Genomic DNA, 13,090 nt, shown 5'->3' with positions numbered 1-13,090 from the left:
GCAGCCGCCGGGCCGCCCCTGCTCGCTCCTGGTGCGCGCCCGCGGCTCTGCGCTCGCGCGTGCAATCGCCCTCGGCTTCCGGAAGCCTGGACTTCCGCAGGCGAACAGCTCTTATAGGCAGTAGAGGAAGAACTTAACCAGAGCCCGGATAGCTCAGTCGGTAGAGCATCAGACTTTTAATCTGAGGGTCCAGGGTTCAAGTCCCTGTTCGGGCGTCTCCTTTTTCTTTTTTTCCTTTGGACTACATATCTCTTCTTAAGTAAGCGTAATATCTGTATTCCTTTAAACAAAACCAAGGGAAAAAAGATAACGAAAGTTCTGTTACATGACTTTAAAAAAGAAATGATAGTAATCCCGACAAGGATTTTAGCTCTCAGGAAACAGAACGAGTGAGAGTGGAGGAAAAGTAGAGATGTTTTACGCTAATTTAAATGTTCTGGTAGGCACATTAAAGAGTAAAAAGAACTAGGTGAGATTAATTTTAATGACATATTTTATTTAACCCAATGAAATCTTATCATCTTAACACGTAATCAATATTTTTTAATTATTAATGGAATTTTAGCAATCTTTTCAGTAACTACTGTGTCTTCCTAAGTATGGTATGTATTTTACACGTCACAGCGCATCTCGATTGGTATTTCAGGTGATCCGTAGAGGTGCCTACCGCTTCAGGCAGGTGTTTTTGTTTTCTTTAGTCTGTGAATGGCAGAAAGGGGGTTGGCGGGGTGGGACGCGCTGAACACGAACTTCAGCAATATGTACATTCCCAGAAGACACAAGCCAGAAGTGGGTTCCATGGTGTAATGGTTAGCACTCTGGACTCTGAATCCAGCGATCCGAGTTCAAATCTCGGTGGAACCTTACGTTTTGCCTCTACCCGGTACCAGCGGGGCTCTGTTGTTTATCAACCTCGTATATGAGCCTCTCTTGTTCCCCAGAGAGAGTCTGAGAAGGAAAGCAAACGAAGACTCTGTCCTTTGGGCTTCCCAGACCGGGTAATCGGAGCCTCCCGCACACCATCAGAACACACGGTCAGCACTTAAAGATAATAGCAAGTTGCGCTAGTTTTGAGAGGTAAGAATGCAATTTCAGGACACCGTAGAACGGAGATCAGTCACGAAGAACCGAAGATCTCTGGTAGTTTCCACCAAGTCCTGGCTGGCACCACCCAGGCTGTCCGGAATAGCAGGGAGCGGAAGGTGCGATCGCAGCAAGCAGTCCTCCGCGTAAAAACAAGGAGCATAGATCCCCGAGAGAAGCCATTTATGGGTTCTAGGGTGCACAAGCCACCAGAAAAACTCCATCTTGGCAGCGGTGGGATTCGAACCCACGCCTCCGAAGAGACTGGAGCCTAAATCCAGCGCCTTAGACCGCTCGGCCACGCTACCTGCGTGGAAAGAAGATTTCCCCGTAGTCCTCCTAAGAGACTGGAGGGGCGAGACAGGCTCGAAACAGTGGTACTAAGTCAGCGGGCTTTCTTTGGAAACCGCAGACCCAGGAGCAGCGGACGGCAAAACAAAGCGGAGGAAATAGAGACACACCGATATTTGCAGCGAAACAAGTTTATTTTCATGGGTGGGGCCGCATCTGGGAGCGGGGTGTGCCTGGGCTGGAAGCATCCCCCAAGCGGGCAGCCGGAGCTCTGTCCTCGCTCGCTCCTGTTCGGTTGCTCTCCCTCCCTGTCTCTTCCACCCGTGCGCGCCCGCACTCCCACCTGGCGCTCTGCTTGTGGCCCGCTACCTCTCCCGCGCAGGCCTGCGAGGTCCCAACCACGCGCTTCTGGCACGCCCCGCCCAAGTCCCCTCACACCCCTCTCCCCTCCCGCTCTTTGCCCGTGCTAGTACCCGTAAGCCGTCAGACGCCGCCGCTCGCCAAGTGGCTCTGTGGCGCAATGGATAGCGCATTGGACTTCTAGTGACGAAAGAGCGATTCAAAGGTTGTGGGTTCGAATCCCACCAGAGTCGATTTTATTTCAATTTTTTTTTTCCTTCCCCTTTATCCGGTTTTTCCTTAAAGGCTCCCATCCCTTCTCCCCCTACCCTATTTCAGTGTTTTCCACTTGGTTTCAGCTCCAACCTCAGTCTCCGCTCTGCTCTCTTCTTTACTTACCTGTCTGCCCCGGGGCTTAGGCCATGGAGAGCAGGACTGGGGGGGGGGGGGGCGGGAGACAGAAGGAAAGGGAGACAGAAGGAAAGTGGGCGTGGACGCCGACATAAAGGCAGGCCCCTGGCTCGGGGACACACGGGGATTTAATAACCACTTTATTCCATGCACTAGGGACTCGGGAAGGGACTGGGGCTGGGCCGGGGCAGAGAGGGTACAATCCTAGACGCAACGGGGGCAGGGAAAAGGGACAGGAACGAGGGAAATATATATTTATATAGATACTCTAATATAGACCACATCTCACCCGCGCGCTGCGCCCGCGCGCCCCGCCGCCCTCCCCAACACCTGCTCGCCCCGACGCCCGGGTCCCTCTGCTGCCCTCGGGCGGGAGTCTCTACCTCACCCCCAGCCCCCGCCCCCACCCCACCCCCCAAAGCTCAGGGCCAAGGTCTCCAGAAAGCGGGCGGCGGGGGCGGCGGGGCCTTGGGCGCCCCGTCTTGTCTGTGCGGCGGCGGCGGCGGCGGCAGCAGTCCGGTGAGGGGCGCCGGCGCGCCGGAATCCCCGGCGCGGGGCGAGCAGGGGGACGGGGACCAGGCGCAGCGCGGGCTACGGGGGCCCTGGTGCACTGGGGGGCGCTGGTGCAGCGCGGGGCCGGGAGCCGGGGCGGCGGGGTCCAGCGGTGGGCGCGGCGCTTGGGGCCTCGGATCTACCGGTTCCGGCCGGGGCGGCTTGGGGCGCAGGTAGCCGTGCAGCGCGGAGAAGAGCTGGGCGCGGGCGGCCGGGCTGGCGTCGTGCGCGAAGGCCGCCAGGCGGAGCAGGCACTCGCGGAAGCCGGACAAGTAGCAGCTGGCGAGCGCCTCGGCGTCCTGGGCTGGGGACCGGGGAACCCCTGGAGCCGCGGCGGCGGGTGCGGCCGGCGGGAGGACCGGCGGACAGGGCAGGGGCCCAGCAGGGGTGAGGGAAGGGGCGGGGCGCAGAGATACCGAGGCCCGACAGACGCACAGAGACAGGAAGCCAGATGGACGGACAGAGGGAGAAAATGAGGGAGACACAGAGACAGACACGCGCGGGTATTATTAACCTCGCCTCGGAGCAGAGCCTACCACTCCCCAAGCCCACCGTCCCTCGCAGGGTCCGCCCCAGCTACCCCGGCCCGGGCCTCCGTGAATCCCCCCTCCCGCCCTCCGCTGCCCCACCCCCGCGCTGTACCCGGGGGCTCCACCCGGCTTCGCTCCCTCAAGTAGCCCACGGCGAACTCCAGTATCTCTGCTTTCTCCAGCTTCGGGTTGCGGAGGTTCTACAGACGGGAGGGGGAGGGCGCCAAGACAGAGAGGGGTGGGGAGAGAGGGGGAAGTGGCAGGGGGAAGAAGGGAGGGGGGATGCGGGAGCTGGGGGTGCCCCCGATCGCGTGTGCGCGCTGCCCACGGAGCGCGCGACCGAATGCGGAGTGGCGATGACCAAGAATGGTCCCGGGAAACCTTGAGACTACACCGTCCAACCCGCGGGGATGAAACCAACCCACAGCGTACGGAGGGGGTTTGAAACAGCAAACCCAGGGACTGAAATTAACCACCCTGCAGGCTGTTGTGAGGGCGCGTGGGGGAGGAGGAGGGAGCGTTTACAGACCCAGAGGTTGAAAACTGACCGACCCTGGGAGTGAAATTTACAGAGCCGGGTGTGAAACTTACAGACCCGAGGGGTGGCCATGAAGATCGCGTTCTGAGAGCGAGAGGGGGCTCTGGGATGGGATTCCAAGGGCGGGACTCGGGTCAGGATGCCTTGGGGCCTGGGTCAGCCAATGCAGCATGTGTCCCCACCCCAGTAGGAAGCCCTGGGACGCGAGGACGGGATGCTGGGGACTGTCCGGGGACGGCGGAAGGACTGACCTGGTCCCGGGTCCTCTCCAGCAGCAGCAGCCTCAGCTCTTCCAGGCTGCGGTTGATGCGGTCCCGGCGCCGCTTCTCCACCAGCGGCTTCAGCATCTGCGACCAGCAGGAAAGGGAGAGCGGGCCGACCGGACCGAGACTCAGCGCGGCCGCGCGGGCGTTCGGATCCCGCTTCTGGGAGAGTCCCGCCCGCATCCCTTCCCCAACACCCCAACGAGAGCCTAGGGCCGGGCCCTATGGATCCCTCTCCGCTCCCCCTCCCAAGGCCCCTAGGGTCAATGTCTGTAAGCTCGCCTCCTCTCTCTCCCGGGTCTTCTGCATTCTCCTCTCTCAGTCTTGTCCTCCCTCCTCCCCTCTCTGTGTCTCTCCTTCTCCTCTTTTCTCTCTACGTCTCCGTCTCGTGCAGTCTCTGTCTCGGTGGAGAACTTTGGGGGCCCTCTTTGCGCCCAGACACGTGGCCCGCAAGGTGCCAGGCTCTGAGTTGGCGGCCCTGAGTGTAGAAAGGGAGATACCCAGCGCGCCCGCGCCGTCTTTTCTCCCTCTAACCCGTCTATGCAGTCACCTTTCTCCACTAGTTCTAAAATCTTCCACCGGTTTCAGGCCTCTGGAACCAATGCCTTCCAGGCCTTCTCTATAAGGCTGCACTGGGCCAGCTCCGGCTCACGGCGCGCGTGGAGCAAGCGCCTAGCCTCTCCGCTTTTTGGTTCCACCCGCCTCCCTTAGCTCTGTGCTCCCCTTGCTTATTTCACTCAAACTCCTGCCCCCTCCCACGCCCTCCAAGCCGCAAGGTGCCAAATCCTATAACCCAAACCCAAGACCTCTACTTCTGCCGCCCACGCAGCTACTGCTCTGACCCTGTCCCCTTCTTCAAACTTTGCAGCTTCCTTCCCAGCTCCTGGCTCCTTGGGTCCCCCCACGCACCTCTCCCCCTTCCAGCCCTGAGCCTCCAGGCTCTTCCCTCCCCCAGGGTTTCAGGGACGCGGTCCCCTGACCCGACCAGCGACCTCTGCTCCCTCCCCTCCCGCCCCTCACCTTGGGGCCGTCCCTATTCTCGGCTCGATCCCGAGTGACCATCGCTCCTCAGGACCCTGGTGTGGACCGAGCCCCTGCCCGCCTGGCGCCTTATATCCCGCAGGCTCCTGTGTTGGGGAGGGGGGGGTAGGACCCGGACCCGCCCTCTTCGGCACCCGGATCCCGCCCGGCGCCGCCCGCGGCACGAGGCTCCCGGAAAGGGGAGGAGCGCAAGGAGGAGGGGAAGGAGTGGAACTGGCCTGGGAGTGTGGGAAATGAGGGGCCAATGCAGCACCGGCTGGTTTAAGGACCCTAAGGCTGTATAATGAGGCGGAACCCAGCTGAAGGGAGGGGGTTACTAGGGGAAAAGGGAGTTGAAGTGATTTTGGACAGGACTCAGGAATGAAGTTCAGAGTACCCCACCACCACCACCACCACCACCACCACCAATCGCAGCTTTCTAGGGAGCTCTCTGTTCCCCCACCGACTCTGAAATAAAAAGTTTGTACCCCTATAGCCCCCAGACTGGATCTTATACACCTCCCAAAATCCCACCTCCTAATTGGGTAAGGGAGAGACTCGAGTGTGCTGGACGAATCTGTTTAATTCAACTGGGGCTCTGCGGGGAGGTGAAGGAGCCGTTCTGTGCGATCTTAGTGAAACTCATTCGATTCCCCCAGCACTGCGCACGCTGGTCTAGGCTTGGGTCGTTCACACTGACATAACACTAGAGGCCCAGCTTACTCCTACAGGATCCAGTGGAAAAGACGGTGTGTTATCAAGTAGCTATTACAGAGCAGAGCGAGGTAGGTGCTGGGGAGAGGGTCATACTGACGGCTGGCCGGACTGGGGAGGAGCGGGACCCTCAAGGAAGAGGAAGCGAGGCTTTGAAGCGTGGGCAGAGGGTGGAGAGACCTTCCCACGTAGAAGTATCTGATTCAAAACGAATTATAGGAGATTCAGGGGTATGGCTTCCAGGACACCCGACATAAGTTGTGGTCCTGCTACTTGCTCCTGGGGACCCCCCGAGCCCATCGGGGAGCAGGAAGCAGGCAGTTTTCTTAAAGGGACAAGAAAGAGGTACAAAAAGGGATCAAAACCCACCTCAAACCAAGAACATGACCCTCTGCAGACTGGTGCGTGAACATTCGGAGGCTTCAGGATAAAGTGTCTGAGAAGATAAAATCAGAGATTTCACGGGACAGCCAGACTGCCCGGGACAAGGACACGCAAAGACAGGGTTGCAGACCGAGTCGGAAGATAAGCTGCGGAGTCAGAGGCGGGTGAGGCCCTCTGAGCCCTCCCAAGGCCTCTCCACACCTTGGGGTTTGGTTTTGTTTTCACCGAGCCTGCCTTGCCAAAGCCCGAGCCCGGAGAGACGCAGACCTTGCGCAGGGCGCTCCCATTTGGAATCAGGGCCGCCAGCACATCCCACCTCCCCCTACCTGGGCCAAATGGGAGCGCAGATGTGTGGCCCCAGCAGCCCCCCTCGCCCCCCTCCTTGGGAACCTGCGCTCGGGCTGAGTTTTTCTCACCTGCACGCGAGGCTCGGGGCCCCACGCTGTTCGCACCCGGGTGTGGGGCCGCCCCTGGCCATATGGGGCGACTTTATGGCCTTGTGGCCGGATCCAGGCGGGAGGAAGGATGGCCTGGCGCTCCATCCACGTCAGCTACTCGGGGCACTCCTTCGCCGAGCCCCTGGACTACACCTTCCGCCTGACCGCGGCAGCCGTTCCACCTTCTACAAGCTCAGGTAGGAACAGGAAAGATCTGCTGTCGCTTGCATTGGTGGTTCAGTGGTAGAATTCTCGCCTGCCACGCGGGAGGCCCGGGTTCGATTCCCGGCCAATGCACCCTATAATTTTTTTTTTTTTTTTCCTTCTCTTGCCCCCAAATAGGGGAGAAGTCTGCCGAGATGTCTGAGAAGCATCTCGGTTTAACATTCCCTTAAATATTAATACTCAAATTTTTTACCCTATGGCAAAGTTGGAGGCTCTGGATCCAGATCCGATTCGCAAGATCCTCCCACTCCCGTCCTCCCAGCCCGGGGGTCCTGCTGCCTTCCACACCCCTCCCTCCGCCCCCGGGGCCCCGCACCTCTGCAGGCGTGACCCTGAGAAAGGACACGCTGCTCGGATCCCTGCCCCGGGGGTCCTCCCACCCTCCGCGGGGGAGGGGCGGGGTCTTCCCGCCCTACGCGTCCCAAGTCCCCGGCAATTCTGGCTCTTTCTCTGACTCGCTCGCTCTCTCCTGGTTTCTGTTCTCTCTGAAGCGCGCCTGCTTTTTCTAAGTCCGTGGGTCCCGGCCTTTTGGTGCCGCCTTCTTCCTGTGCCCCGCCCCCCCGCGGCCCCCTCGGCCGCTCTCTCTCGCCAGGTGTCTTAGCAACCTCCTCGCAGTCTCGCTGGGTCTGCACCTGTGTCCGTGCGTCTCTAGCTCCGGGCCTTTCCAGCCAGCGCGGCTAGTCTCCGGCGCGCCCGCGTCTCTGATCTCTCGTCGTCTCTCCGGGTCTCTGTCGCCTCCCGGCACTCTGCGCTCCCACGCTCCGGCCAGCCCCTGGGAAGCTCGCTCACACCTCCGGGCCCCCCGCCACCTCCCCGCCCGCCACTTCCCGGCCGCTTTGATCCCGCACGCGTCGGGTCGGCGGGCGGCAGGGCGCCCCCGCCAGCTGCCGCGGCCACTTGTGAGCTGGGAGTGGGAGGAGGGGCGATGGGGGGAGGGGGCCCGCCCCCCCCCCCCTGGCTCGCCGCGCGGCTGCCAGGACTCCTGCGGGCCCGGGTCTCTGGTTCGCTGAGTCTGGTTCGCTCACTGGAGCTCGCCCTGGGCCTGTTGGGTCTCGGCTTTCTGCCTCCTGTCTGTTTCAGCCTGTCTGTTTCATCTGGGGGTTTCCTGTCTCTGGACTGTGTCAGTGACGCGGAATGCTCTCTTCGCTACTCGCAGCCACGACAGTGGCTCCCAGAAGGAAACTGTACAACGATCCGGGCATCTGTTTGGGAGCGCAGCCGCCCTTTTACTCAGTCGATATTTATGGAGTGCCTCCTGGGGGCCAATTATGGGTGGCCCTGAGGGTGCACTGGGTCTGGGCTCTCATGAAGCTACATTGGGGCGGGGGAGTACAGAAAATGACTAAGAAAGCAGAAAATAATATAACATGGCTATTAGGCTGGTGTGGGTGGTGGGCGGCAACCGGACAGGGTAATGGCTTGAGAGCGGAGTGCTGCGTTGCTCTGGGTGGGCAGACACAGCCTCTTGAAAGAGGTGATATTTCTGCCCAGCAGGGCCCAGGGAAAGAAGCAGGTGACAGGCACGGCAAGTGCAAAGGCTCTGGGGCAGGAATGGACTTTGCTGGTGGAAGCTAGACAAAGGACGTCAATGTCCCCGGGACAGAGGTTTTGGAGGGCAGCAGAGGTAAGAGGGAGAGCCAGGCATGACCCCATCACACAGGGCTTTGGAAGCTCAGCAAGAACTTTGGACTCTATTCTTAAGTGCAAGGGGAAGCAAGTGGAGGGTTTTAATGGGGAAAGGCATGTTCCCTGGCTTCTCCTTTAAATGACCACTTTGGCTGCTGTGTGGGAGATGATTTGGGTTGTGGGAGCAGCCTTCTAGGCAAGACATTGATGGTGGCCTTATGAGGTGGAGGCATTGGAGACAGAAGTGAGTGGGTTACTTCTCGGTTTGGGGCTTACATCACTGGCTGGATGATGGTGCCTTTTACTGAGATGGCAAACGCCAGGGGAGCAGAGCTTAGGGAAGAGTTTGGAGAGAGAGACTGAACATTACACTCCAGTCAGATTAGTTGAGATCCCCTTAGATATCCAAGTGGAAACCCCACAAGTAGGTCAGGAATATATGAAGTTGAGGGTCAGAGGTGGAAGGTAAGTGGGGGGGGGGGTGTCACTGGGAGATAGATGGCTTTAATACTATGAGACGAGAGCATCCAGGGAGAGAGTGTGGAGAGAGAAGAGAGGGGCTGAGCAAGGAGACGTGGACACCCCCTCCTGCGCCCGAAACACTTAGAGGCTAGGCTGAGGAGCAGGAATTGGCAAAGGAACCTAGACTGATTGGGAAGGTAGCAGAAACGCCAAAGGAGTGGGAGCTTGAAAAAGAGGGCCAGTGTCCCTGGGACAGAGAATTTGGGAGGCCAGGAAGAGCAAATATATGGAGGGAGCTACCAGTTCTAGCTAAGCTGCTGGGAGGTCAAGCAAGGACAAGAGGGCGAAGTGACCATCAGGTTAGCGTCTTGGACACCACAGATGACCTGGGGGGAGGGGTGCCTGAGTGCAGCCCCACTAGGGTGGGTTGACGGAAGCATGGGAGTGAAGGCATGAGGACAGCAGCTGTAGACCTCTCCAGCAAGGAGGGTGAGACAGGTTCTCCTGGTTGCCCTCATTTCCTCAAAGAAGAAAGAGTCCAGCTCACTGCTGGAGGGGAGAGAGCTCAGGTCGTTTGAGGAGAAAGAAGGTGTGAAACGTTCATTTTGGAGAGAGGAAAAGCCTTGTAGAATAAAAACTAGGATTTCTAGGCAGGTCGAGAGATGTAGGATCAAAAGTTTCAAGTGCAGGGGCCAATTCACCACAAAGCTAATTCAGTTTATGCTTCAGGACCGCCTCGCTTACACAGGCTCCTGGGAGGGCCTACAAATGTGTTCACATGGCCATGTGCTTCTATGAAGTTGGCAAAAGTAAGATATTTTAACTGTAAAAGGTGAAGACCGCTGTCTCTTTTCACTCTGCCAGGCTGTCACTCTTCCCTCTGGGGCTGGAGTGGCTGCCGCCATTTTGGGATCCAGTACCCAGGAAAGGGGACTTGGAGAGACACAGGGTCATGTACGGTTTCGTGGGATATGTTCAGTGGTTCCCAGTGACTTCCACGTATAGTGGGTTAGCCCGGCTACCCTGCTGTGGGAATGACTTCCAGGAAGCTCCCGTCACCTGCGTCCGTCACCAGGACTTGTGCCGTGAAGACGCAAAGCCAGGGCACCTGCCATATGAACGTGTCCAGTGGCTCTTGTCCCTGTAAGTACGTGGACGGTGGAGGAGAAGCAAGACTGGAAACCGAACCAGTGGCTACTCTGTGGAAAGTATGACGGAGATGTGCAGGCAGCTCATTAATGCAAAGAAGTTGTTTTTTGGGACTCGGTGACATTGGTGGCATCTGTCAGCGTTTTCAATTTGTGAGTTGTACTTCTGTACCCACCTTTGTATTATCTTCTTGAAAAGCTTCCCTTCCCAAATGATAGACACGTCAGGCCCCCCAAACCTGTGACCAGCTGTCCTGCTGCACGATTTTCTCCTGCTGTGGCTCCTGACCAGGTATGAGGCTGAGAGGCCACCTGCCAGGCAGACGCCCAGTGTTTCTGAGGGTTTGGGGTGGGGGTCTCTGGGTGGCCGGCAGGCCTCTGTCAGTGTGGGCCTGGGTGCCGGTCCCCTGCATATGGTGTGTGTCTGGGTGTCTGGGCTTCCAGCCTCTTCCTGGCCACCGCCATCTCCACAGCCACCGCATCTGGGCTTGGGGGAGGGGAGCTCGTGTCCCACACGCGCGGGGGGGCGGGGGGGCTGGCTAGGGAGGCCGGAGGTGTGGCCAGGAACTGAGACAGCACAGCTGGTGGAGTGTCCTGAGCTTCCCCTCCCCCGCTGGGACGTCTCCCCAGGCCTGGGTTCCAAGGCTCAGCTCCTCCGTCTTTGTTCTTCAAAGGGGAGGCTGGCTTCCTGGGACCCCCTGGGTCCTGGATAGGGGGAGTTCCTGGAGGGTTGGGTCCTGGGGGTTTGGGGGTTGGGAAGTAGGAGGACCAGGCCCCCCTCGGGGGGGCCAAGGGAAGAATCAGGATAGAAGACCCCAAATAGCCCAAAACAAAACAGGATAATCCCCACCCTGACTGGCCAGACGGTCTTGTAGGGGAAACAGTCACAGGAACATTATGCAAAACTTATTTGTCAGCTGGCGGTTAAGTGCTTTGGAGAAAAGCCAGCAAAGGAGTGGAGAGTGGGAATTGTGATTTCAGAGGGTAGGATCAGAGAAAGACTGGTTGAGAAGGTGAAATTCAAGAGGTGAGAGCTACAGGAGTGCCTCGGGGAAGAGCACTGCAGGCAGGAAAGTCTTGGGGGACGACATGCCTGGCTTGTCAAAGGAGCAGATGGCGGCACCAGAGGGACGAGGTTGGCATGGCCGGGAGTGAAGGTAGTGCTGGAGCTGAGATCAGAGAGATAAAGGGGGGCGGGGCCCATCTCCTGGGACCTTCTAGGCGGTTCCAATTCACCCGTTTCCGAGGGAGATGAGAGCCCATTGGAGGGCTCTTCCCCACCCACCCCCCACAACTAGCTTTTTTTGTTTTGTTCTGTTTCCAGCACTTTTAACACAACAGTACAGTTATCCATATCGGGATATTAAACTTCATATAATACCATTATTTAATCCCCCAGTCCGTAATCAAATTTCCGCAGGTGTTTCAATGATGTCCTTACAGCTCTCTTGTCCTGATCCAAGAGCCAATCCAGGATCATGTGGTTTCATTTCAGTTAGATCCCTTTGGTTGCATTTAATCTGAAAGAATCTTGGCTGTTGATCTTCACTGTTTTGAAGAGTTTGGGACCGTTATTTTGTAGAGTGTTCTTTCATTTGACTTGTCAGATGTTTCTTCATGGTTAGAATCAAGTTATTCAGATGATGTCTTTTTGGCAGGGACATTGCCACAGAAGTGATGCCAGGTCCTTCTCAGTCTTCCGTGTTATCACGTCAGAAGACACATGTCAGTTTGTCTCAATACTGAGATACTGACTTTGGTCACGTGGCTAGATGATGTTGGCCAGGCTGTCCACTGTATCGTTATTTCCCCGCCTCCCGAGGAGTAATTAATATGTAATTTGTGGGGAGATACTTTGAGAATCTTTGCTGTTTATAGACCATTAAGTTTCACCCTCTACTTTAGTATTCGTTGATGATTTCTAACTCTGTAGTTATTAGTTGGCAGTTTACTGTAAAAAGAGCCGTCCCCTTCCTTCCCATTTTATTTATTTATACTGATATGAACTTTGGAGTCTTACCTGATTCAAGGAATTATAATCCATCACAATCAGTACTTATTTTAATGCTCAGTTTGTCCCAGATTTAGCAAATGCAAGCTCCTTTCGCTGTAACCCCTAGCTGTTATGTCTACTTTTTTTTATAGATACCCAAAATTCTTTGAACATTTCTTTACTTTCCTGTGCAACAAAATGTTCCAAGAGCATCTTATCATTTCCTAACTGAAGCCTTGGAATCAGCCTTTTTTTCCTAGGAGCCCTGGTTCATTTTAGAGGAGAATGGTATTTAGTAACCAACATCTGGTCACTTGTGTGCTTATTATCATTTGTGTATCATTCCTTCTAGGTTTTCTCAGTGGAAAGAGCTGGGAAATATATATGCATATATGTATGTTTGTTTATGTTTATGTATGTTTATGTGTCTCTATAGCATACGTTTATTTCTATATCTACACACGTTAAAAACCATGAATTCATTTTCCTAACCCATTTGAAGATTTTGAAGAGGAGAATGACCAAATCTGATTTATGTTTTGAAAGGATCGCTATGCCCAATGTGCTCAGAGTAAACTGCAAAGGAACAAGGAAAAGAAAGGAAGCAAGGAAATAATCTAGGGTCTGTTGTAATAATCTCAGTGAGAGATGTGGGTGGCTTGCACTGGGGTGTAGTGGTGACATGGTGACAAGTAGCCAAGTCTTTATCATGTTTTAAATAAGAAATTGCTGACTGATTCGATGTGGAGCGTGTGTGTGAGAAAGAGAGAGAATCAGGGATGATCCTAAGGTTTTGGAATGTTCTTTACTGAGATAGAAGGTCTACAGGTGAAGCTCATTTCCAGGGGAAGCCAGGAGTTGGTTTGGCCCTTTTGTCTGTGATCAGATTTCACAGAAACGATGTTAGGTATCCGAGCAGAAAGGATAAGTAGGTAACAGTATATATGCACCTGTAATTCAGGAAAGAGTTGTGGAGCTGCAGATGAACGTTTTGGATGTTTTAATGTATTATTAGTTGATATTTAAAGAGATCACTAAGGGAGTGAGTTCAGATAGAGGAGAGGTTGGAAAACA

The 13,090-nt window shown here is 56.1% G+C and overlaps 1 protein-coding gene, 1 long non-coding RNA gene and 5 other non-coding genes across 8 annotated transcripts; 4 read left to right on the top strand and 3 right to left on the bottom strand.

The window, feature by feature from the left end:
* The first annotated feature begins 142 nt into the window (after positions 1-142).
* TRNAK-UUU (transfer RNA lysine (anticodon UUU)) lies at positions 143-215 on the top strand. The gene has a single exon. It is a non-coding gene; the product is annotated as a tRNA-Lys (tRNA).
* A 577-nt stretch (positions 216-792) lies between these two features.
* On the top strand, positions 793-864 carry TRNAQ-CUG (transfer RNA glutamine (anticodon CUG)). The gene has a single exon. It is a non-coding gene; the product is annotated as a tRNA-Gln (tRNA).
* A 445-nt stretch (positions 865-1,309) lies between these two features.
* On the bottom strand, positions 1,310-1,391 carry TRNAL-UAG (transfer RNA leucine (anticodon UAG)). Its single transcript has one exon. It is a non-coding gene; the product is annotated as a tRNA-Leu (tRNA).
* Positions 1,392-1,880: 489 nt separating this feature from the next.
* On the top strand, positions 1,881-1,967 carry TRNAR-UCU (transfer RNA arginine (anticodon UCU)). The gene is given in 2 exon segments: positions 1,881-1,917; positions 1,932-1,967. It is a non-coding gene; the product is annotated as a tRNA-Arg (tRNA).
* A 579-nt stretch (positions 1,968-2,546) lies between these two features.
* On the bottom strand, positions 2,547-5,166 carry HES7 (hes family bHLH transcription factor 7). Of its 2 annotated transcripts, none has more exons than XM_026520899.3 (4): positions 5,028-5,166; positions 3,996-4,091; positions 3,319-3,406; positions 2,547-2,998 (listed from the first exon to the last, which is right to left on the bottom strand). In XM_026520899.3, exons 1-4 carry the CDS (start codon positions 5,067-5,069, stop codon positions 2,547-2,549), a joined length of 678 nt encoding a protein of 225 aa, XP_026376684.1. In that variant the 5' UTR covers positions 5,070-5,166. The 2 variants fall into 2 exon arrangements, with proteins under 2 accessions (XP_026376684.1, XP_044247785.1); XM_044391850.2 differs by having other exon boundaries at positions 2,547-3,019; positions 3,325-3,406.
* A 433-nt stretch (positions 5,167-5,599) lies between these two features.
* LOC130543666 (uncharacterized) lies at positions 5,600-6,737 on the bottom strand. Its single transcript, XR_008959166.1, has 3 exons — positions 6,542-6,737; positions 6,111-6,177; positions 5,600-5,752 (listed from the first exon to the last, which is right to left on the bottom strand). It is a non-coding gene; the product is annotated as an uncharacterized LOC130543666 (long non-coding RNA).
* Positions 6,738-6,788: 51 nt separating this feature from the next.
* TRNAG-GCC (transfer RNA glycine (anticodon GCC)) lies at positions 6,789-6,859 on the top strand. Its single transcript has one exon. It is a non-coding gene; the product is annotated as a tRNA-Gly (tRNA).
* The last annotated feature ends 6,231 nt before the right edge of the window (positions 6,860-13,090 follow it).

The sequence above is a fragment of the Ursus arctos genome, unplaced genomic scaffold (genome assembly GCF_023065955.2).
Source record: "Ursus arctos isolate Adak ecotype North America unplaced genomic scaffold, UrsArc2.0 scaffold_14, whole genome shotgun sequence".
NCBI classification, from domain to species: domain Eukaryota; kingdom Metazoa; phylum Chordata; class Mammalia; order Carnivora; family Ursidae; genus Ursus; species Ursus arctos.
The sequence above is the reverse complement of the archived record's forward strand: the minus strand, read 5'-3'. Positions and strand labels throughout refer to the sequence as shown.

What these genes read in the sequence shown, in the direction of transcription:
- HES7 (XM_044391850.2), bottom strand. Translation starts at nt 5,069, where the DNA reads ATGGTCACTCGGGATCGAGCCGAGAATAGGGACGGCCCCAAG. An exon ending in TGGAGAGGACCCGGGACCAG is followed by an intron (nt 3,407 to 3,995) that starts GTCAGTCCTTCC and finishes TCCCGTCTGTAG; the next exon opens with AACCTCCGCAACCCGAAGCT. An exon ending in GGAGCGAAGCCGGGTGGAGC is followed by an intron (nt 3,020 to 3,324) that starts CCCCGGGTACAG and finishes TCCCGCCGGCCG; the next exon opens with CACCCGCCGCCGCGGCTCCA.